This window comes from Miniopterus schreibersii, assembly GCF_964146895.1.
Source record: "Miniopterus schreibersii genome assembly, chromosome: 1".
NCBI classification, from domain to species: domain Eukaryota; kingdom Metazoa; phylum Chordata; class Mammalia; order Chiroptera; family Miniopteridae; genus Miniopterus; species Miniopterus schreibersii.
This window is the reverse complement of record NC_138101.1, coordinates 149077508-149100134: the sequence shown is the minus strand read 5'-3', so window position 1 is coordinate 149100134 and position 22627 is coordinate 149077508. Positions and strand designations below refer to the sequence as shown.

General features: G+C 40.2%; 1 protein-coding gene across 1 annotated transcript in view; it reads left to right on the top strand.

Annotated features, from left to right (window-relative positions):
- CEP152 (centrosomal protein 152) overlaps positions 1-22627 on the top strand; it is a 78968-nt gene that overhangs the window by 35117 nt on the left and 21224 nt on the right. Inside the window, exons 13-19 of the mRNA XM_081147125.1 lie at positions 4648-4852; positions 8883-9011; positions 9622-9731; positions 10705-10833; positions 10963-11095; positions 17508-17789; positions 19853-19984. Of these exons, the coding sequence (XP_081003251.1) occupies positions 4648-4852; positions 8883-9011; positions 9622-9731; positions 10705-10833; positions 10963-11095; positions 17508-17789; positions 19853-19984 (1120 nt within the window). The remainder of the gene's footprint in view (positions 1-4647; positions 4853-8882; positions 9012-9621; positions 9732-10704; positions 10834-10962; positions 11096-17507; positions 17790-19852; positions 19985-22627) is intronic.

Here is a 22627-nt window from a genome sequence, read left to right as displayed (position 1 = left end):
AATATGCCACAGTTTGTCTATCCATACATCAGCGAATAGACATTTGTTTGAATCGTTTCTACCTTTTCACTATTATGAGTAGTACTATGAATATTTGTGCACATATTTTTGTGTGGACATATGTTTTCATTTCTCTTAGATATATTCATTGGAGTGGAATTGCCGGGTCATCTGGTAACTCTAGGTTTAGCATTTTGAGTAGCGGTCCAACTGTTTTCCCAAGTGGCTGCCCCATTTTGCATTCCCGCCAGCAGTGTATGAGGGACCCCATTTCTCCGTATTGTTGTCAACACTTATGAATTTTTAAAGAAATTACTGTCCTAATGGGTATGGAATGGTTTCTCATTGTGGCTTTGATTTGAATGATGTGGTTTTGATTTGATGGTTAATGAAGTAGAACATCCTTTCATGTGTTGACTGGCTGTTTGTACGTCTTTGGAGAAATGTCTGTTCAAATCTCTTGTTTTGTTTCGTTTTGTTAATCCTCCCTGGAAGATGTATTTTTTTCCATTGATGTTTAGAGAGAGTGGAAGGGAGAGAGAGAGTGGGAGAGGGAGAGAGAAAGAGAAAAACATCAATTGGTTGCCTCCCCCACATGCCCCAAGTGGGACAGGGATGGAACCTGCAACCCAGCACATGCCCTTGACCGGGAATCGAACCCGGCACCCTCTGTGCGCGAGCCCACCGACCACCAGCGGCTGGGGCTATTAAAATCTTTATCCCATTTTAAAATTGGATTTTTTCCATTGTTTATTTTAAGAGTTCTTTACATAGTCTGAATATAAGTCTCTTGTCAGATGAATGATTTGTAAATATTGTCTCCGGTAGGTTGCCTTTTCACTTTCTTGATAGCACCCTCTGAAGCGCAACCGTCTAGGAGGTCCCGCTCATGTTTTTCCTTTGGTTTCTTATGCTTTTGGTGTCTAAGAAACCGTTCCCTAATCCAAGGTCCTGAAGATTTATACTTACGGTTTCTTCTCAGAGTTTTATCTCTTATATTAGGTCTTGGATCCACTTTATGTTAATTTTTGCATATGATGTAAAAGTAGGGGTCTAACTTCATTCTTTTGCATGTAGATATCCAATTGTCCCAGTATCGTTTGTTGAAACGAATATTCCCCTTCAAATGGTTTTGGCACCCCTGTTGAAAATCAATTGACTGTAAATGTGAGAGTTTATTTCTGGGCTCTCAATTGAGATCGATATTCCAGTTGGTCTGTATGTCTGTCCTATGCCAATACCACACTCTCTTGATTGCCATGCATTGTAGTAAGCTTTGAAATTGGGAAGTGTGAATTTTTCAACTTTGTTCTTTTTAAAGGTTATTTTGGCTATTCTCTGTCTCTTCCATTTCCATATGAATTTTAGGTCAGTTTGTCAGTGTCTGCAAAGGAACAGGCCGGGATTTTGATAGGGGTTGCACTGAAGCTTAGTTCAAGTTTGGGATTATTGCCAGCTTCATGTTGTCTTCAGATCCCTGACCATGGACATCTTTCCATTTATTTATTTATTTATTTATTTATTTATTTATTTAATTTTTTATTTTTTATTAAAATATATCTTTATTGACTTCAGAGAGAGGAAAGGAGAGGGAGAGAGAGACAGAAACATCAATGATGAAAGAGTCATTGATCGAGCCCGCAGCCCGGGCATGTGCCCTGACCGGGAATCGAACCCCGATTGCCTGGATCCCAGGTCAATGCTCAACAGCTGAGCCACGCCCATCCAGGCTTTCCATTTATTTAGATCTTCATTAATTTCTTTTAGTGTACTAGTCATCTACTTTTATTGATATTTTGGGGGGGGAGAGGGAGAGAGAGAAACATTGATGTGAGGGAGAAACATCCCACATGCACCCTGACCGGGGATCAAACCTTCAGCCTAGGTGTGTGCCCTGGCCCGGAATGGAACCTGCCACCTTTTGGGGCTGATGCTCCAACCAACTGAGCCACACCTGCTGGGGCTAGTCATCTACTTCGATAGCTGTGGTTTTCAGTGTCCTAGTTATGTACTTTTGTTAAATTTATTTCTAGGTGTTTTACTCTCTTTGCTGGATTGTTTTCTTAATTTTATTTTCAGGCGGTTCATTACTAGTATATGGAAATACAACTGATGTCTATTGATCTTGAATCCTGTCCCATTGCTGAGCTGAACTTATTTACTGGTTGACCAAGTTTTTTAGTGGATTTAGGATTTTTTATATTCAAGATCATGTCGTCTGAAAATAGAGATAGTTTTACTTCATTCTTTCCAATATGGATGCTTTTTATTTCTTTTTCTTGTACGTGGCAAGAGCAGACACCTTTGTCCTGCTGCTGATCTTAGGGGGGAGCATCCAGTCATTTTCCCCATTAAGTGTGGGTGTTACCTGCGGGTCTTTCATAGATACAGGTGTTCTTGAGGCTTTCTTCACTCAACGTTTTGTTTGTGAGACTCATGTAGCATGTGGCTGGAGCTCAATTATTTATGTGAGTGTGTGTGAGAGAGCTTTGTGTGACTATTTCACAGTTTATTGTTCATTCTACTGTCCATAGATTCTGAGAGTTATTTCTTGGCACAATGTGCATATGTTTCTGTTGAGTGTGTTCTGTTCTGTGCGTGCATAGTTCAGAATTTAGACTGAAGCTTGTGCAAGTTTATACACAATTCAGGATTCCTTTCTCTGGATATCTTCTCTCCAGTCCTCCTCCCGTATTCTCTCTGTATCAGCAATTTAATGTTGATGTGATTTATGGTAGTTTTCTTTATGTTTTTTTTCTTCTTTTTTTTATTTTTTGCTTGAGATTCATTGAGCTTCTAGGCTTTATAGGGTTTTACTTTTCATCAAATAGGAAGCTTTTGGTCATTATTTTTTCAAATATTTTTTCTATCCCCTGTCCTCTTCTGGGACTTCAGTTATGCTTAGATTGAAAAAGTTAATATGCTCTGTGTATTTCAGTTTTTGTCTTCTCTCTGTGTTTAATTTTGTAAAGTTTTACTGCTATATCTTAGTGTCCACTGATCGTCTTTTCTGCAATGTTAACTGTGCTATTAATCTTATCCAGTATATCTTTCATTTCAGATATTGTAATTTTTTGTCTCTATAAGTTCAGTTTGAGCCTTTTTTATGCCTTCCATTTCTCTCCTCATTGTGTTTTTCCCCCTACCCTCTTGAACATATGTTATATATTTAATTAATTCTCTTGCCTGTGTCATTGGTGGTTCACTTTCTATTGATTGATTTATCTCCTGGTTATTTTCTTTCCTGCTTATTTGCATGTCTGGTAAATTTTGATTGGATGTTGGACATTTAAAAGTTTATATTTTCCATGTTGGATTTTACTGTATATTTAAAAGTATTGTTATTCTTTTTCTGTGACACAGTTAAGTTCCCTGGAATCCATTATATCCTTTGGAGGCCTTTTTTGGTGGGTTTTGTTAGATTAGGGTTAGAGCAACCTTTAACCTGGGGCTAATTTGGCCCCATTACTCAGGCAGTATTTGATGCTCTGTGGATTAGGAGTCTCTCCGCTGTGGCTCATTGGAATACAAATATTCCCAGCCCCAGTCTTTCCGGTGGCTCTTTCCCTGGCCTTGAGGTGATTTCCTCACATTCACGCGGGTCTCTAGAGCTCTCGGTGTGGCTTCCCTTTCCTCCTCAAATTCCAGCCGCCTTGCCCTCCCCACGCTGAAGCCTTTGCAGTTCAGTGAGATGCTGGGCCTGTCTGGGCTGTCCCCGCGCCCCCCCTGGAAGCTCTGCAGGCACCAAGTGTGACATCAGAGGCTCACCTTGCCTCTTTTCCTGTTCTCAGGGGTCACTGTGCTCTGCTGCCTATTACCTAATAATGGGAAATCATTGTTTCATATATTTTATTTGGTTTTCTAGTTTTTTAAGACAGGAAAATCTGGCTCTTTTAATCTGTCACAAGAAGGAACAGAAATTCTCATTCCAATTCTGAAATTTATTGAAACTAAAGTTGAGATGAAATGGCTTTTATTTTTGTTATTTTTTTTCCCCAGTTGCTCAGATATCCACTCAGACTTGTGTTTTTAGTCAAAGAGATACAGAAATTGTAGGTTAGGATGGCTTGTATTTACTATTTTTTCCTGCTTTGTTTTTGTGTTATTTCTGTTGAAGTCATAAAGGACATGCACATACATCGTGCAGCTTACCAAACACAAGTGTGTGCCCTACTGAAGTTCATGTGACTGAACTTTTTAAAAAAAAAATATATCTTTATTGACTTCAGAGAGAGGAAAGGAGAGAGAGAGAGAGATAGAAACATCAATGATGAGAGTCATTGATCAAGCCCGCAACCCAGGCATGTGGCCTGACCGGGAATCGAACCCCGATCGCCTGGATCCTAGGTTGACACTCAACCGCTGAGCCACGCCCGGCTGGGCACATGTGACTGAACTTTCAATGAGGCAGCAGCACTCAGCTGTAGAATGGTCTTCTTATGAATAAATAAATGCATTCCTGTGTCTGAGGGCATAGCAAAAGTGACATCCTTGTGTGTGACCAAGTTTAAAATTGTTCTTGAAATGATAGTATATAGTTGTATAGGTCACAACACATGGCCACCATTGCAGTTAGTAGCATTTAAGGAGTAACCACGCTTGATTTGTTACTTCATTTAATTTTAAATATGGTAATTTCTCCATTAGTATTGCTCAACAAGAAGACCCAAATAAAGAGCTTTCCAAAGATGAGGTGATCCTGAAGCTGAAAGCAGAAGTGCAGCGTTTGCTGGACAGCAACTCGGTGAAGCGCCGCCTGGTGTCTCAGTTGCAGAGTGATCTCAAAGGCTGTCGGAAGAAAATCGAAGATCTACAGCAAGTGGAGAAGGGTCTAAAAAGCATGGAGCTTGAGGTTCGTACGCTTAATAAAAGGCTTAATAAAGGAGATGCTTACAATTCTCACATGTAAATTAAACCTTTGTCTTTCAGGAGTTCATTTGACTTTTTTTAGAAGTAAAATTTAGAGAAGGAAATGCCACTTAAAGGAATATATTTTCTGCTTACCCTTGGCACCTAGTAAATGAGATGCCAATTAGATAAGATTTCTTTATCACAAATCCAAGGAGGCATCCATCCTATGTAACAAGGTGCCTGCATTTCCTCAAGATTGGCTTGGACCGACATGCACTAAATTCTACCTAATATCTAGCTAAATTCTCCAGTGGGCATGTTGTCCGTGAGATTTCTCTGGCCATATTTCTATAATGAAAGTCATTCTATGTAAGGACATCGATTATGTAATGGTGGTGTTACGGGGGGAGAGGCACAGAATCAGGCTGTGTCAGAGTCGTTGACCCACCTTTAGATCCATCAGTTACCCTCCTTACTTGATAGATGAGGAAATGAGCTGGAGCAGTTTGCGACCCTCCTGGGATTACGGAGCCAATCTCGAGGCAAGATTAAATGAAAACACTTGAATAATAAATAGGTGACTGCTGTTTCCCCAGGGTGGTGCTGTCACAGAGATCTTTAGGGTGGCCCTCCTTGGACAGCTGCCTTTTCACAAATTCAAACCCATCTGTACGCCCAATAGAAAAAAGTGCGAAGAGACTTGGCAACTAAAAGGAAAGGGAAGGAGGAAAATTAATGTAGATGGTGTATTCCTTTAACTCCTAGATGGAAATAATGTTTTACTTCCTATGTTAGTACTGTTTTATCTCCCAATCCTTTAAACTAGGAACCGTGTTCCTTAAAACAGTGCTATTAAAACAAAGTTTGCAGGATGTTCTGCGGCGCCTTATTATTGTGGAATTTTAATTGCGTCTAATTTATTTTCCAGAAATAATAGTGTGATCTTACTGTTAAAGGCCTGCCCAGTCTGGTTCCCTCTTCTGAGTATCTTTGATGAGGACAACATTGATTTCAGTGTTAACAACCCAATGAGAGCAACCCCTTTTCCCCAGCACATCTAACATCTTTAAATCAAACCGTTTTAACTATTTCCATATGTTTCTTAAAAAGGATGGGAATGAAAGTTTATGTCTCAATTTGTGTTAGATCAGAGTTAGTTTAAGCTTTTTTGGTGAGAATATGCTAAGATTTAGGAGAGTAGGAACCTGATTGTGAGCCTGAACCTGAGCTCAGGTATCTTGGTGCCTTCTGTGTTTTATATTGGAATTACTGATGGCATTGGTCTTACAGATACACTTTCACATGTGGCGGTGATGATGGTCGTGCCCTATGTAGTTCCTTAGTTTTAGCCTGTCCCTTTGCCTCTGTAGTCTAGTTGATCAATAAAGCAAAGGGAGTTATCTCCTCTTTGACTATTCCTTTCGTCCAGCTTCTCTTTTGCTAGAGCGCTTTTCCAGCAGTCTGCATTCAGTTTTTCTTAAAATGTGACTTCAGCCCTTGCTGCTTATGTCAGTTCTGCTTCAGCCTACTATATAGGAAATTCTTGTGAGGATTGTGTTGATAATTCTCTGCATATTTCCTCAGGAAACATTTGTTGAATTAATACACACATCGATCCACTTCCTAGATGGGGGAATGGGAGAGGATACAGTAATTTAGCCAAGAGGTGGTTTTTTAAAATAAACACTCAAGTTCGCAAACATCTAATTAGCCCATGGACACCTTCAAATGCCTTTTTCACTTACTTCCCATATCATTTCTAATGGAGTTTTCTATTTAGTTTTTTAAAGTCAGACAACAGGATTGGGAGGTATGTGGAGAAAGAACAAATTATGCAGTTTAAACTTTTTTTTTTAAGCTGCATTGTGCAAGGTCTTGTGGGATTCAATGATAAAAGAAACAATGGCCATTTTCTTAAAGGAACTTAGTGTCTAGAACAGTACCATCCAATAGAAATACAGTGGAGTCACATAGGTAATTTAAAATCTAGTATTTGCACTGAAGTAAAAGTAATAAGTGAAATTGACTTTAATATATTTTATTTAACCCAGTATATACAAAATATTTTCAGTATGTAATCAGTATAAAATTATTATAAGATGGTTTACATTTTTGTGTGCCTGTGCTAAGTCCTTGAAATCTGGTGTGTATTTTCTACTTACCAGCACATTTCAGTTTGGACAAGCCACCTTGCAAGTGTCCATAACCACACATGGGTAATGGCTGCCATATTCAACAGTACAGCTCGGTAATGGGATGGACACTTCTACTTAGTGTGATAAGGGTGATGCTAGTTACAAAGTGCTATGAGAAGGAAAACTAACGGCTTGGGGGCGAGGGTGGATGGCGAATGGTAATGACGTTTTTGAGGAGGCAACAATTGATTTCTGTCCTGAAGGATGAATCTAGGAGAGCCAGGTGGGAAGGGAAACTTCAACCTTGAGCAGATGTAAATAAATGAATGTAATAGCCCAGCTGGCATGGCTCAGCAGTTGGCCCATGATTCAGGAGATGGCGGTTCGATGCTGGGTGAGGGCACATGCCTGGGCTACGGGCTTGATCGCCAGCAGGGGGCGTGCAGGAAGCAGCCGATCAATGACTCTCTCATCATTGATGTTTCTATCTCTTTCTCTCCCTCTCCCTCTCCCTTCCTCTCAAATCAATAAAGACATTTTTTTTTTTTTTAAAAGAACGTAGCAAATAAGCTGGTAGGACATGTGAATAGAAATCCATGTTGGGTAAGCGCAGTCCTGCTGAAATCTTTAATGAGGCCAAAAACATTTAGGTGTCTCATCGATTTCCATAAAGGCTGATTATAGCTTTGGTGTTTTGTCACCCCCCATGGACATGAGATACACATACTTCTTCCTCCCCAATGAGTAGAATGAACCTTGGTACAGGATATTTTTTAAACATTGTGTAAGAGAGCTCAGGGTTGGGGTAAATACATTAACCAACAAGTCCAATAATGTAGGTATTTAAAAAAAAAAATCTTTGTGGCCCCTCAGTGAATAAAGAACTCATAAAATAAGGAACTCATAAAATAAAGTCATATTAACAGACAAATTTGGGCAGATGTAAAACAAATGAACAATGAAGGTATGTATGTAAGAGGTTCCACTCTGATGGCAATAGAAGGCATGCAAATGAAAGCAATTGCTAGATACCCTTTACCCCATCAAATGCAAACATTATTTCCAGACAGTCACTGCCATTGGAGGTTAAGAGGTGGACAACCTCATGAGAGCATACATTTGTATGAGCTTTCTGGAAAAAATTTGCCAGAGTCTATTATCATGAGTCTTTAAAATTATACCTAGTGAGTAAAATATGTATCTATGAATCAATACTGATTATATAAATAAATAAATGCTAAATTTAGTGGGTGAAAGTATGAAGAAAAATAGAATATTTGCAGAGTCTCAAACTATCTCCTTATAAGATACTATGAATTATAAGTGGAAAATAGTAACTGTACAGTGGAGGTGCCGGCAGACACTGCCGCCATCAACTGATCATCACCAGTGACGAGACCTATTGGTATCATGTCTCCCCTGAAAAGCATGCACGTAATTTCTGTGGCATTTGTGCCAAAAATGCATAAGCTGCATTTACTAATGAAGTGACATCAGAAAAAAAGAAGTCGAGGGACACCCTACAACATAATTGGTTAGTACTCAAAAATACCATGGATTTGAAGGACAGAGACTGAAGAACTGTCCCAGACTGGAGGAGACTAAGGAGATGTGACAACTAAATGCAGTGTGGAATCATAGATCGGACCCTGAACCAGAGAACATTCGAGAAAAATTAGAAAATTTTGAATAAGGTCTGTAGATTAGTTAATAGTATTGCTTCCTGGTTTTGGTCATTGTACTGTGGCTCTTATATTTGGGGACGATGGTGAAAGGTATATGGAAATTATTTGTACTGTTTTTGTAATTTCCTTATAAGTGTGACATTATTTCAAAACAAGTTCTTAGACTTTTTTTAGAAACCTGAAAAACTTTTGACTTTTTTAAAACATTTAGCCTAAAACAGATACCTCAGAGAAACCAACTAATCTGTTATGGCCTGACACTTCTACTTCTGAAATGATTGTCAAAGATGATATTCTGCGACTTAAAGATGAAATTCAAGTTTTGCAACAACAAAATCAGGTAATTAAAAATTTTTTAAATATTTTGTCAGAATTTCCATGGCCTTTTTAAATGCAAAGCATATAATAGACTTTTCAAAAACACAGAGGCAATGTGAGTTAGTAGACAAGGATATTAGTAGGTGGCTAAGGATTCCATCTATTTCCCTTTAGTATTGGTCGCGGGTAGTAGTTTCTTCATTAGAAGGTTAGTGTAAATCCAGTCTTTTGTCCATACAGTAGCATGACTAATAGAGGTGTTCTTTCTGCCTTAGCCAGCCCTCGACCAGAAAGTAAAACTTTGCATATTTAGAAGGTTACAGAAGACTGTTAATTTGAAGACTTATTTTAAGGCATCAGTTAGCCAATACTTCTCTGGTTAAGTGTTCTCATTTCATATATTTCAAATTAAATACAAAATTTCAATTTTTACTTCTTTCAGAAAGCTCCTTGTCAAATAAATGATTCCGTTCTCTTATCAAGGCATGAAGACACTTTTGTAGAATTATGAAAATGATATGTCAGATAATGTTACAGGGTAGAGCTAAAGTACAGATGATGTTAAAAAATGAGATTAGACTAATCATTGAAAATGTTTATTTCTACTAAGTACTTTATTCTTTTGTATCTAGGCACTTAAAGAAACTGAAGAAAAACTGAGAACCACAAATCAGGACTTATGTAATCAAATGAGACAAATGGTACAAGATTTTGACCGTGATAAACAAGAAACTGTTGATAGGTAAATTCTATGTAGAAGCCTAATGCCTGCCTCCTGGGCACCCTTCCCTTTCTCTTTTCTCCAATCCTCCTCCCCTCCCACCTGAAAAAAAGATTCCAGAGAATTGATGGAGTGAACCCTCCCTATTGAGACCTTGGATTGGAGAAGATGAGTCCCTGGCTTCTCAAATTAGAATTTGGAACTCATTTTCCGTAGAAGTGATGTTACGTAGTTTGTTGGATTCTATAGCTCCATCAAATGGTGGTTCATTGAGACGGTATAGCTTAATAATGTTTTAAAGGCTATTCTTTATAAGGAAGGAATCTATGAGAGGGTATATGTCTTCCAAATACCAAATGATAACCTTAGAAACGGACTTTTGGAGCATAACTTACTTGTGAGTTTGGTACTGCTAAGCATTTCTGTTTAATGTAGATGACTTGCAGTGTTGGAACCACACCCTGGATTATATCAGTTCATTTTTTTATAAACAAGTTCATCAGAGACTATTATCTCCATTTGAATGACTGGGACATCCAAGTTTCTATTTTTTTTCTGGAAACATTAGAAGAAGAAAAAAATTTGAAGAGATTCTTATATATTGAGAAAAATGCCCGGCCGGGTGTGGCTCAGCAGTTGAGCATCGACCTAGGATCCAGGCGATCGGGGTTCGATTCCTGGTCAGGGCACATGCCCGGGTTGCGGGCTCCATCCCCAGTTGGGGGCGTGCAGGAGGCAGCCCATCAATGACTCATCATTGGTGTTTCTCTCTCTCTCTCCCTCTCCTTTCCTCTCTCTGAAATCAATAAAGATATATTTCTTAAAAAAAGAGAGAAAATTAATTATTACCGTTTTTGGCTGGGGAAAACCCATCTGACCTAAACTATAATTTGCGTTAGAGAAGAGTGGGGGAAAGGAAGGGAAACCAGGTGGCCCCGGTGTTCCTAGTATCGCTGGGCACTGCCTTAGGACCTGCTGTCCGTCTTGCTCACAGGTGCGAGAGGACTTACCAGCAGCACCACGAAGCTGTGAAAGCCCAGATTCGCGAGAGCCTGTTGGCAAAGCATGCTTTGGAGAGGCAGCAGCTGTTTGAGGTTTATGAGGGGACTCGCTTGCAACTTAGGTGAGAATAAAAGTTTAGCTGCCCTTGAAACTATAAGACAACATTGCCCCTTTCCTCGTTCAGAGAGGATTGTGCTGCGGCCCTTGTATGCTTTTGCTGTCACTCAGTTGCTGGTTTTGTGTCTCCCAGGTCTGAGCTAGATAAGGTGATTAAGGAGATGGCTGCTGTGCAGGAGTGCTACCTGGAAGTGTGCAAAGAGAAGGATAATCTCGAATCGACGCTCAGGAAGACCATTGAAAAGGAGCAGCAGGCTCGGGAGAAGGTAAAGTACATGTTCCCGCTGTGTTTCCTTCTGTTGACCTCTCCGGTCTCCCCGTTGTCATTGAAACCGGTGAATTTGTTCTCTCGTGCAATGGGGAAGGCATAGGGAGAAGTCTCTTTCCTTTGGCTATATCACACTAATAGAGCTCACAAAATACAGTTAAGTGTTGAGACGGTTATTAAAAGCTTCTTAGGAATTGGCACATGTAGGAGAAAATCATTCTTCCACATCGATTTATTCTAGGAGGCAAAAATGAGTTCTGAAAATAAGAGTGGACCTGAGTTACTTTGGGTCCGAAACCCAAGGGCCCTTATTTTACGTTTTGCTTGTTGGCTACTCGGGCGACCCTACCTAGTTCTGTGAGCCCTGTTCAAAGTATTCCTTCAGAGACATTTTCCTCTGACCCATTTCTCTGCCAGTATTGAAGCATCATTTCATTCTGGGGGGCAGAGCAGGCGTTTGAACTTTGGTTTCATGGCAGGGAAGGTGGTGGCCCGGAGGCTGTGGAGAGAAAGGTCAGTGTTAGTGTGACCTCTTCCAGGGAAACGGGAGGGGCTGCCGTGGACTCTCTGCTCCTGCCTGAATCTTCCAAGTTGCCATTGGTGAGTGTCCAGGAGTCAAGCCACATGTAAAGAGTTGCGCCTCCTCTTGTCTTCCCTCTCCTGGCCAGAGCCTCATCCAGACACACAGCTGACTCCCGCTTTGGACCAGCTACAGACCACAGTTTGAAAGCCACCTGCGTCAAGATTAGAAAATATTTTTAAAGGCCTGAGTAAATGTTCTAGACAGAGGTTTTTGAATAAGTTACATTAAAGCAAGCTATTGCTACCACAGACTTAAAAAGAATAGCAAAGAGCAGGTGAGGAACTCAATTCATTTAATATTTTGATTATTTTTGAGTAGATTAATACGGTAAAAAAAACATGCCATGTATACATATCGTGTATTGGAAAAATAAGTTCTAAAAGGACCTGTTTTAGTTAGTGCTGGCAGTGTACGAGTTAGAAGGGATCTTAAATTACCTAGAAATTAAGGACATAGCTTTCAGTAATGTTTTAAAAATTAAAATAGGGGGAAGATCTCTAGTGTGATTCTTTCTTTTTTTAAGAAAATATATAAATTGGCAAGAACATAAGAGCAATTCTCTCAAAGGAGTCATTCTTTTCAGGAATATATTTTCTGGTAATTTCAGAAGAATCAGTTTGGCCCCGGCCAGTTGGCTCAGTTGGCTGGGCATCGTCCCATACACCAAAAGGTTGCAGGTTCAGTGACCAGTCATGGCACATACCTACGTTGCTAGTTTGATCCCAGCCGGGGCGCATGTGAGAGGCAACTGATCAGTGTTTCTCTCTCACATTGATGTTTCTCTTTCTTTCTCTCTGCCTTCCTCTCTCTAAAATCAATAAAAACGTATCTTGGGGTGAGGGTTAAAAAAAAAAAAAGTATTACTTTGGCTGTAAAATTGGATGTCATGTTGGTCGGTTGCAATTAATAGCTGTTAGAGACCGATACTTTGGCTCTTGAGTGCTTGCACTGGGGCAGGAAGGAAAGTCAAAACTGCTCTTTGGCCTTTCCAAAGACACAGGTTAAATTTTTTTCTTTAAAATTTAAAAATTGTCCAACAGTAAAACTGACTCATTTTTAAATTTGGGATACAGTTCTATATATTTTTAACATGTGTATAGATTGATCAGGATACAGAACAGTTTCCTCACCCTGGAATAGTCCCTTGTGCTATCTGTCCCTTTGTAGTTACACACTCCCACACTTAAAGGGCCAGTTTACTTAAAGCATGAGAAGTTTAATTCCTGCCTTTTCTTTAGTTTATTTAGATGTAGGTAAGCCCTTTATAAGGCTTATGAGTCTTGAGAAGCCAGTTAGAACAGAAGTTTAAACTTAAGAGACCTTAATTATTTCATATCCTTCAGAGGTAGGTAAAGATATACCAACCTGTTTTCCTATGATATATTTCACACTCACAGTGGAAGAATGTTATTAGACTTTGGAGAAAACTAAGGGACTTTTGGGGTAGCCCTTCTCTGCAGGGCATAAGCCATTTTTCCTGCCACCGAGCTTCAGGTCAGGGACTTAGTCTGGATACAGAATTTATAAGACAGTCAACACCAGGAGTCCAAGGTTGCATTTTCCTGTTTCATATGTGCTCTTTTCTGAAGCAATTGCTGAGTCCGCTGGGGGTTAAGAAGGAGCTCAATTCCAAGTTTTAAAGCTTCTATTAACACACAGAACTTTTCCTCACATGTTAACCTGGCTTGTTCAGAGAAAGGGAAAAACAGTCAGGCACACAAACCCTTCAGACTCACAGACAAGGCAGAGATGTTCAATATTCCCATTCATAATGCCATTCTTATGCACAGTACGCCTCATGTATTTAGTTGTAATGCAGGCTAAGTCAGCCCTTACAAGTTAGAGGGTATTCTGCTGTTGGAGCCATGCAAAACAAGTGTAAATGTTTTAAACTATCCAAATATTTCTTTCCCTTTAGTGGTTAAACCTTCTGAATTAGATATTTCTGTAGTATGTTCAGGTGGCAGATCCCTATACCCAATAAATCTACTATTTTTCTCTGTGAAGAGAGGAAAGCAAGGTTTTCCTCACTGTGGTCAGTTGCAAAATGGCCAGACCTTCTTCCTACCCCTGAATGCACGTCCCCTTGCAGTGTGACTTTGTGGCTGTTCTCAATAAAAGGTAGTAAGGGTTAGAGTCTGTTTCTCAGCTTTGAATTTGATGTTGGCTACATGACTTACTTTGGTCAATGGGATATTAGCAAATATTATGCAAAAAGATGCTTAGAAAGCATTGATGCATTGGGGCTTTTGGAAACCTGGTATTCTTAGGAACCCTGTGGCCACCACCATGTGAATGATCTGAGATAACCTATTGGGTGATGACACGTGATCAAGTCATCGCCGTTGTCCTTGGAGACATCACACTAACCACCAGACATATGAGTGAGGCCCGCTTAGGCCAGGTAGCCCAGTTACCTGCAGAGACCAGCTGCATTGGCTAAGACCAGAGCCATGCTCTGGCTGACCCACAGAATCATGAGAAATAAGAGAGGTTTGTTGTTTTCAGTGACTAAATTTTGGCTGGTTTATAATGTAGCAAAATTAACTATATACCCACACACTCAGAGAAAATTGGCAGCAGTTTTCTGATGTGGGTCCAAAGGCAATGCAGATACATATGGAAACAACTCTGGAGGGATAGACACACACAGAGGAAAATTTGAGGATTTCTTTTGTAGTCAAACAAAAAATAATACCAGTGTTACGTGATGTGACACTGGACAACCTTCTCACCCGTGTGACTAAGACTGTCCTGCAGTCAGTACAGCTGCAGGCTCCAAGACCTGAATGTGCAGAAATGGGTCCCTCAGTCACCGGAGAGTTTCCGAAATCACAGAGCGCTGAACAGACACAGAGACCATATTCTCGGCATGTGCCAGTGGTGGAGAGGAATCCACCAGCAATTAAGACAAATAGTCCAGGTCAACTGTGAACCAGAAAAAACCCAGACAACCAGTAATCATGAATTAGAAATAATGCCAAGAGCTACAGAGCAAAAGCTCAGTTGCCGCAGGCAGTGGGTGTGTGAGGTGCACTTCTCTGGCACTGTGGTTTGTGGGCGTTCGTGTGTAGCTGCTCACGGCATCTCAGTGGCACCTCAAGGAAACTGTTCCTAAAAATTTCCCCATAACAATTTTGACCCCTGAGAAGAGTTTTATTTGCAGTGATGTAACATAACGCAAGGGATTCCAGTTTTCAGATGAACTGGGTTCCTAGAATGCACAGAGACTATTTATGAATAGCTTAGAAACACACTTGACAGTTCTTATTTGATAATGCTTTAGCTAGTTTTGATAGAAAACATTTTGTCTTTGGCAATGAAAAATCCCAATTTGGATTTATCACAGAATGCATAGCTTTTAGTATGGAGCAGTAATTTTTCGCTTATCTCAAAGTATAAGGCTTTCAGAAATGTAAATTTTTTCTGGTCTATGATAGCTGATAAAATCCCTTGATGGGTGGGGTGTAAATGGCAGTTTCACTTTTTAAAAAGAGTATTTCATCTTCTGGGAATATATTTATTATATTAGATTTTTTTCTTTTCATAGAGCCACCGTACATTTTTTTATCTAATATTTGAGATGTATACAGGCCTTTACAAGCAGTTCCTTCGACCAGTTGACAGTATTTGGAAAGATCATTTGTGTCTGTTTCTGCTCTCTATTGCATACATGTAACCATTATTTTATAAATTTGACTTGGAGAATATTAGTGTTACACAGAGATATTTACTTGGATTTTGTTTAAAGGAACAGCTATTGGAGGAAAGAGAAGACTATATAAGCAAACTGCAGGTGGAACTTGAAGAAAAGTACCAAGATACCTTTATTATGAAAGAAAAAACACACACACCCAAGTGGCTAAAAGAGCAAGAGAGTGATATTAAATAGCAGTTTGAAAATGAAGTGATGTTAGCCAAAGCACACTGGGATAAGAACAGAAAGAGCTGTGGGTTAAAATTTCTTTCTGTCACTGTGTTTAAAAAATGACGTATTGGCCATTGAAAGACAGTTCTTTCTGAGCAGACATATAACTTTTCATTGCCAGGTACATAACCACTCATTATAACTTCTCAGAATTGGGTTATTAGTAGTTTACTCACCCCAATTTTATTTAAACCCCCTTCCCATCTTGTTTCTTCAACCAATTCAGGATATAATGGCTTTTTAGGGTGCTTTTTGATTTTTGATGTAATCAAAAAGTAATGACTGGGTAGACTCAGAAACATGAAATAGTACTTCTATTACCTAAGTAGCGAATGAGATTAGGAAATGCTAACAGTTTCCTACAACATTAAGAACCAAATTATGATCTTAAAAACTGAGTTGGAAGAGAAATGTATTCTGAAGCTTATTTAAACTAGATCCCACAAGATTGCTATTCATTGGGGTTGGGGATACCTGAAGATGTCCTATGTTTCTGCCTCCCTGTTCCCCATTGTCCATCCCCTTTCCCAAAGAGCATTTCATTAATCTCATGCTGTGGTACTGGCACCTAACATTCTTCCTACTAGTCATTTCTTCATATAAAAATATGTATTCTGGAATATGGATATACATCGCCTGTCCTTACACAACATATTTAAAATCTGGATGGCACAAAATAAATGCTCTATTTTTACATTATTGCAAATTGCTTTTTAGTTGGATTTGCTAACCAGTTATTTATCCGGGGATGAGGTAGACGGCCAGTGTTACTGCATGTCAGGAAAGCAGAAACGGCTACATGGGATGGCCGCTTTAAGTGACGCACCACAGCCAGGGTTTGGGCACCAGGGAAGCAGTTTGAGAGCCCTGGGTCCCAGGAGGGTGAGAAACCGGAAAGGGAAAGCAGATTTCACTCTTTCAGTTTTGCCTAAGACTGATTATGTTTGGATCCACCCTCCTACACTTCCGAAAGTGGAAATCATAAGATGGAAGAACGGCCCCCTCTTGAATGCCTGGTCTACCCAGTAGAATTTAGTATCATAACAAACAAGATTCTAATGTATTCCAGGGAGTAAAATTAGGTTCACTACTTAGATATACTGACTGAGTGCCTGCTTTGTGGAAAGCCTTGTGTTCATGGGAAAACACATTTTAATAGCAAAAGTGCCCCCTTTCCCCTTCTTCCCCTTCTCTCTCTCTCTCTCTCTCTCTGTTCCTTCCCCTCCCCTTCCCTTCTCTCTCTCCCCCTCTCTCTTTCTCTCTGCCCTCCCTTCCCCTCCTCTCTCTCTCCCTCTCTCTCCCTCCATCCTCCCTCCCTCCTCCTCCCCCGCTTCTCTTTTTTTTTTTTAAATTTTTTTTTAAATTGATTTCAGAGAGAGGAAGGAAGAGGGAGAGAGAGGGAAATATCAATGCTGAGAGAGAATCATGGATCGGCTGCCTACTGCATGCTCCCTACTGGGGATCCAGCCAGCAACCTGGGCATGTGCCCTGACCAGCAATCGAACCTTGACCTCCTGGTCGACACTCAACCACTAAGCCACACAGGCCCCCCCTTCTCCCCTCTCCCCTCTCCCCCCCTCTCCCTATCATGCCATCTTTGTATTGTCAATGTCAAAGCCTCCAGCAGGTTGCATCTTGAGAGCAAGATAGCCTGACTTTACACAACATATTGAAATCTTCTGTGTGATTTCTGTCACATAGGTAAGGTCAAAGAGTGCTTTTCAGGATTTGCTTGAGAATATATTTCCACAGACTGAATTTCCAAACCTCATGTAATTAGATGGTTTTCAGACACAGCTGTGGTTGCTTTTTTGGCTAGCCTTTCCAGTTTTTTTTTTTTTTTTTGGTAATAATTATTTGAATATTTTTCTTCTCATATGATTTTTCTTTTGAAAACAGATGAAAGAAGAACTCCTTCAACAGCTTGAAAAGGAGTGGCAGTCTAAGCTGGATCAGACTACAAAGGCAACGAAAAAGAAGACCTCCGATTGCTACAGCCAAACAGACCAAGTAACCACCATTGATGCCGTTTCCCAGAAAGCGATGGCAGTCATGGTAGAAGAACAGAAGCGCAAGATCCAGCAAGACTTAGAGCAGGAAAGGGAAATGGCTGTCAGGGGGGCCTTGCAGAAACTCGAGGTTGAGCTGGAACTCAAATATTGTGAGAACATCGCCAAACAGGTAATAGGCTTATTTTAGTAAAATTATTGGAACTGCTTATCTATTAACAAAAGCCTATAAAATGCTACCATTGAACTGGTTCATAACTTTAAAGTATAAAGTTTTTGTGCATGCTAGGGTAGAGAACTTTTATGTGGTTCCTAAAATTTTCGTCATTATGTTTCTGTTGTAAACATAATGCCCTCTCAATGTTTCTATATATTCTTTCAGTTTACAAAATGTTTGCTTCTCTGAGGTCACTCCGGGCATTCAGATACCTAAGATTAAAGATGGTGGCTCGACAGCTGAATTAAACACAATTTAATTATGGATCTTTCATGTCTAACTGTGTAGAAAATATCCCACTAAAGTAGTTATAGATACGCAAACTTAAATAAGGTCTTTGGCAGTGTTTGCGTTGAGACTTGTGGAGTTGAGTCTGCGGGCCTGCCCCTTAAGTGGGACCTGGTCTATAAATCCCATCTTCTGCCCAAAAGCAGTGCCATTGCCTCCCCTTGGACACACTCAAGAAGCCAGTTCACTTTTAACTGGGGCTTGTCACTTGGTTTCCAAGAACTATCATACTGAGAAAAGTATAGCTCTGTGTTAACAGAATAAAGATGAGCTATTTGTTTTATCTATATTATCAATTACAGTACTTCTCGAATTTTTTGGTCTTGGATTACCTTTACATAAGAATTAAAAAAAAAAAAAGACTCCTCTAGCACATGTTCCACTGGCTGTCGGAGCAGTAAGACCGTCACATAGCATGTGGCCTGGAGAGAGATACTGTTTCCACATGAGAAAACAGGAGTAAAAAAGATAGAGAGAATGTCTGCATATTATTTTGAAAATAGTTTTGACCGCCCAGACTATCTGATAGGGTTTCTAGTCCTTAGAAATTCCTGGAACCTTAATATGATAGTATCTATTGTGTATTTATTATTTAGAACTATTACTTATTAGAAGTAATTAAGATAATAATATTGAAGTAACATTTTGAAAAATATACTCAGCTTTTGTTAAATACTTGAAATTCTGCTTATTTGTTAAATTATTCTACATGATTTTACAGGACATCCTTAAAGTCTGGAAACATAGGCAAATGTATGTAATGATATCAAGGATATCCTCAATTAGTTACAAAATAATTTTCTGAAATGTTGACTGTAAGACTTGAACAGAGTAAGAAAATGTTCTATAGACAAAGAGGCATGTTGAAGGGGTCAGCTTTGGTATTTATAAAATGACAGGTCTTGCGAAGAGAAACCAGTGGCGTGGTACAGCGTAAAGGAAATTGTTCACAGTAACATTTTAAGGGATATACATTTCTATAGGAACTTTATTCTTTTTCCCATATTTTTAACTCTTTGGAATTTACCTGTAAATGTATTTAACATTTTAGTGAGGAACACGGTCTCTTATATCAACTGTGCTTTTGTGTGTGTGCATGGATATATGGATATGTGTATCTGTGTGTATTTCAAAACAAGAGAATAAAGAATGATTATTTAATAAACGATCTGGTAGAAACTTGTAAGAGATTTGTAAGCAGATTATCCTTCTAATTCATCAAGTCTTACATTTTTGCCTGTATTCATGTATTTCCCTTATTCTTTAGTCTCAAACTCATTTTTGACAGCAGGAAAATTTGCCAGATACAAGGCTCTAAACTATGTTGGTGTGTGCCTGGGTGTGTGTGTGTGAGTGTGAGTGTGAGTGTGTAGGGCGTGAGGACTGAGGAGCTGGCTCCTCGTGCATGCCTTCTCCTTTCCCCACGATACAGAGGGCAGTGGCAGTTGGTACTTTGCATGAAGCTTTCTGAGACAGTCCTGGCCATCAGACATTCACCCATCCCCACTTCCTGCTGAGGGTTTCCATGGGACAGTGTGGGAAGGGAGGCTTAGACCAGAAGGATTAGACTCCACTGTTTGGGGTAAGGCGAGGTCCTTGAAGTCAGTCGTAACTGTGATGTAGTGCAGTGCAGTGTAAAAGACACATGACGTCATAGTTGCTGTTTGCAAATGGGGCCCCTTGGAAATATTATACCTCCCTTTACCTCTTTCTCTCGCAATATCCTCCAGGTAGAAACCGCTGTGCAGAATGCCCGTCGTCGGTGGCTGGAAGAGCTTCCCGAGCTTGCAGAGTATAAGGCACGTGTCAGAGCAGAACAGAAGAGGTGGGAAGAACAACAGGAGAGCTCCGTGGCCAAACGGGTGAGCACTGTCCCGGGAGGAAGCTTCAGGAGGCCTCTCCTTCCCTCTTCTCTCATCTCAGTCCTGGGAACTGGTGCCCACTCATAGGGCTGGTGAAGGATTGAATGTGAGAATGGGTGTTATGTATTAGGGCAGAGCTTGGCCAGTGGTACCAGTTCTCATCGTCGTCAAGTTGTTCAGGGAGAGAGAATATATTTCAGGGCCTTGAAACTTGCATAATAGGAGATAACTTTACCTGTGAAACTAAATTTCATTCTATCTTGCCAGATCTTTAGGAGAAATTGAGGAGAGGTGTTTGCTTATCTGTTTATTAGCTATACACTATCCTTTCGCATGCTTAAAGATCGTTTTTTAAAATGCATCTTGTTGATTTCAGAGAGAGGAAGGGAGAGGGAGAGAGAGAGATAGAAACATCAACGATGAGAGAGAGAGTCATTGATCGGCTGCCTCCTGCACGCCCCTGACTGGGGATGGAGCCTGCAACCCGGGCATGTGCCCTGACCGGGAATCGAACCCCAATTGCCTCGATCCTAGGTCGACGCTCAACCATTGAGCCACGCCCGGCCAGGCAGGAGTTATTTTTTTAAATAAAATAAAATATTTCAGATCTCTATCATAATATGTTTTGAGGCAACAGACACAGTAGCATAGATAAAGTAACAGGCTAACATGTACAAACATTTAAAACATTTTTATTTATAAAAAAAAATCAAAGAAGGTGATAAAAATAAGGAAAATAAATGAGTCAAACATGAGGCACATTAATACTAATATATGTTATGAAAAACAAGCATCTATGAATAAGTGTGCCAAAGAGAAGAACAAATACTCTTCATGAGAATTCCAAATGGCAAAAACCAATGGAAAGATGTTCATACCTACGAGACTGGAGACATGCAAACTTAAGGTGCCATTTTGTGCCATATGTACAAATCCTCTCTTCTTAGTTGTAATACAAAAGACATCATAGAACCCGGCCAGCGTGGCTCAGCGGTTGAGTGTCGACCCATGAACCAGGAGGTCACTGTTCGAGTCCTGGTCAGGGCACATGCCCAGGTTTTAGGCTCCATCCCCAGTAGGGGGCGTGCAGGAGGCAGCTGATCAATGACTCTCTCATCATTGATTTTCTATCTCCCCCTCCCTTCCTCCCTCTGAAATCAATAAAAACATTTAAAAAACAAACAAACTAACATCTCTCTTAACAAAAAATGTTGGTTATTTAACAGCTGATAAAAAACATACTAGATTGCAATATCAAGCATACACTATTCTCCCAATGTCACATCCATTTTGGAAAATAATGTGCCTAACAGACATTATAAACTATTTATACGTTGTATTCATAATCTTTATTTTATTTTATTTTTTTAATCTTTATTGTTGAAAGCATTATAAATGTTCCCTTTTTCCCCCATTGATCCCCTCCACCCTGCACCACCCTGCAGGCCTTCACCACACTATTGTCTGTGTCCATGGACTATGCATATAGGCACATAAATTCTTAGGTTACTCTCTCCCCACCCACCCACCCCTGCCTGTATTCATAATCTTATGCCACAAATTACTGAAGGAAATAATTCAACGTAAATAAAAATCTATTTTAATATATTTTTAAGTTACGCGGCAATACCTGGGTGTTTATTATATTCTCTATGCTTTTTATTTTATTATTTTTGTTATTTTCACCTGAGGATATTTTTTCCATTGATTTTCAGAGAGAGTAGAAGAGGGGAAGGAGGGAGAGGGAGAAAGAGAAACATCAGTGTGAGAGAGACACGTGGATTGGTTGCCTCCCACATGGCCCTGGATGGTGTAGCTCAGTGGTTACAGCACCAGCCCACGCACCAAAGGGTCGCAGGTTCAATTCCTGGCTCAGGGCACATACATGGGTTGCAGGTGCAATCCCTGGCCCTTGGTTGGGGCATGTGCCAGAGGCAACCAATTGATGTCTCTCTCACATTAATGTTTCTCTTTCTTTTCCCTCCCTTCCACTCTCTCTAAAAAAAAATCAATGGCCCTGGCCAGTTTGGCTCAGTGGTTAGAGCATTGGCCTGAGGACTGAAGGGTCCTGGGTTCGTTTGCGGACAAGGGCATGTACCTCAGTTGCACACCCCGACCACTCCATCCCTACGCCTGGTGGGAGTGTGTGCGGGAGGCAGACACTCTCCTTTCCTCTCTCTGAAAAAAATATCCTTGGGTGAGAATTAAAAATATAATGGAAAAAAAAAATCGATGGAAAAATATATCCTCAGGTGAGGATTTACAACACAAAAAGAACAGAAGGCCTGAATGTATGTAAGTGCAGAAATATAGAAACGAGAGGACAGTGTGTTGTTTCTCAAAATGGAGCAGGCACAGGTTACTCCTGGAAATTCTGATTTGGTGGGTCTGGAGTGAGTCCTGAGAATTGGCATTTCTAACAGGCTCCCAGGTGACATGACACTGCTGGTCTTTGGAGCACTTAGGGGTGGGAGTTACTCACTATTCTAGATAATTATTCAGCCACAAAGCATAATGTTAACATGTTGGGCATCCATCCTCAAACCACAGGAGGTGGGCCAGGTCCAGTTCCAAAGCACTGGCAGGAGGGTTCTTGCAGGATTAGAGTGATCATCAAGTGCGTGGAAACTTAAAGCCAATTCC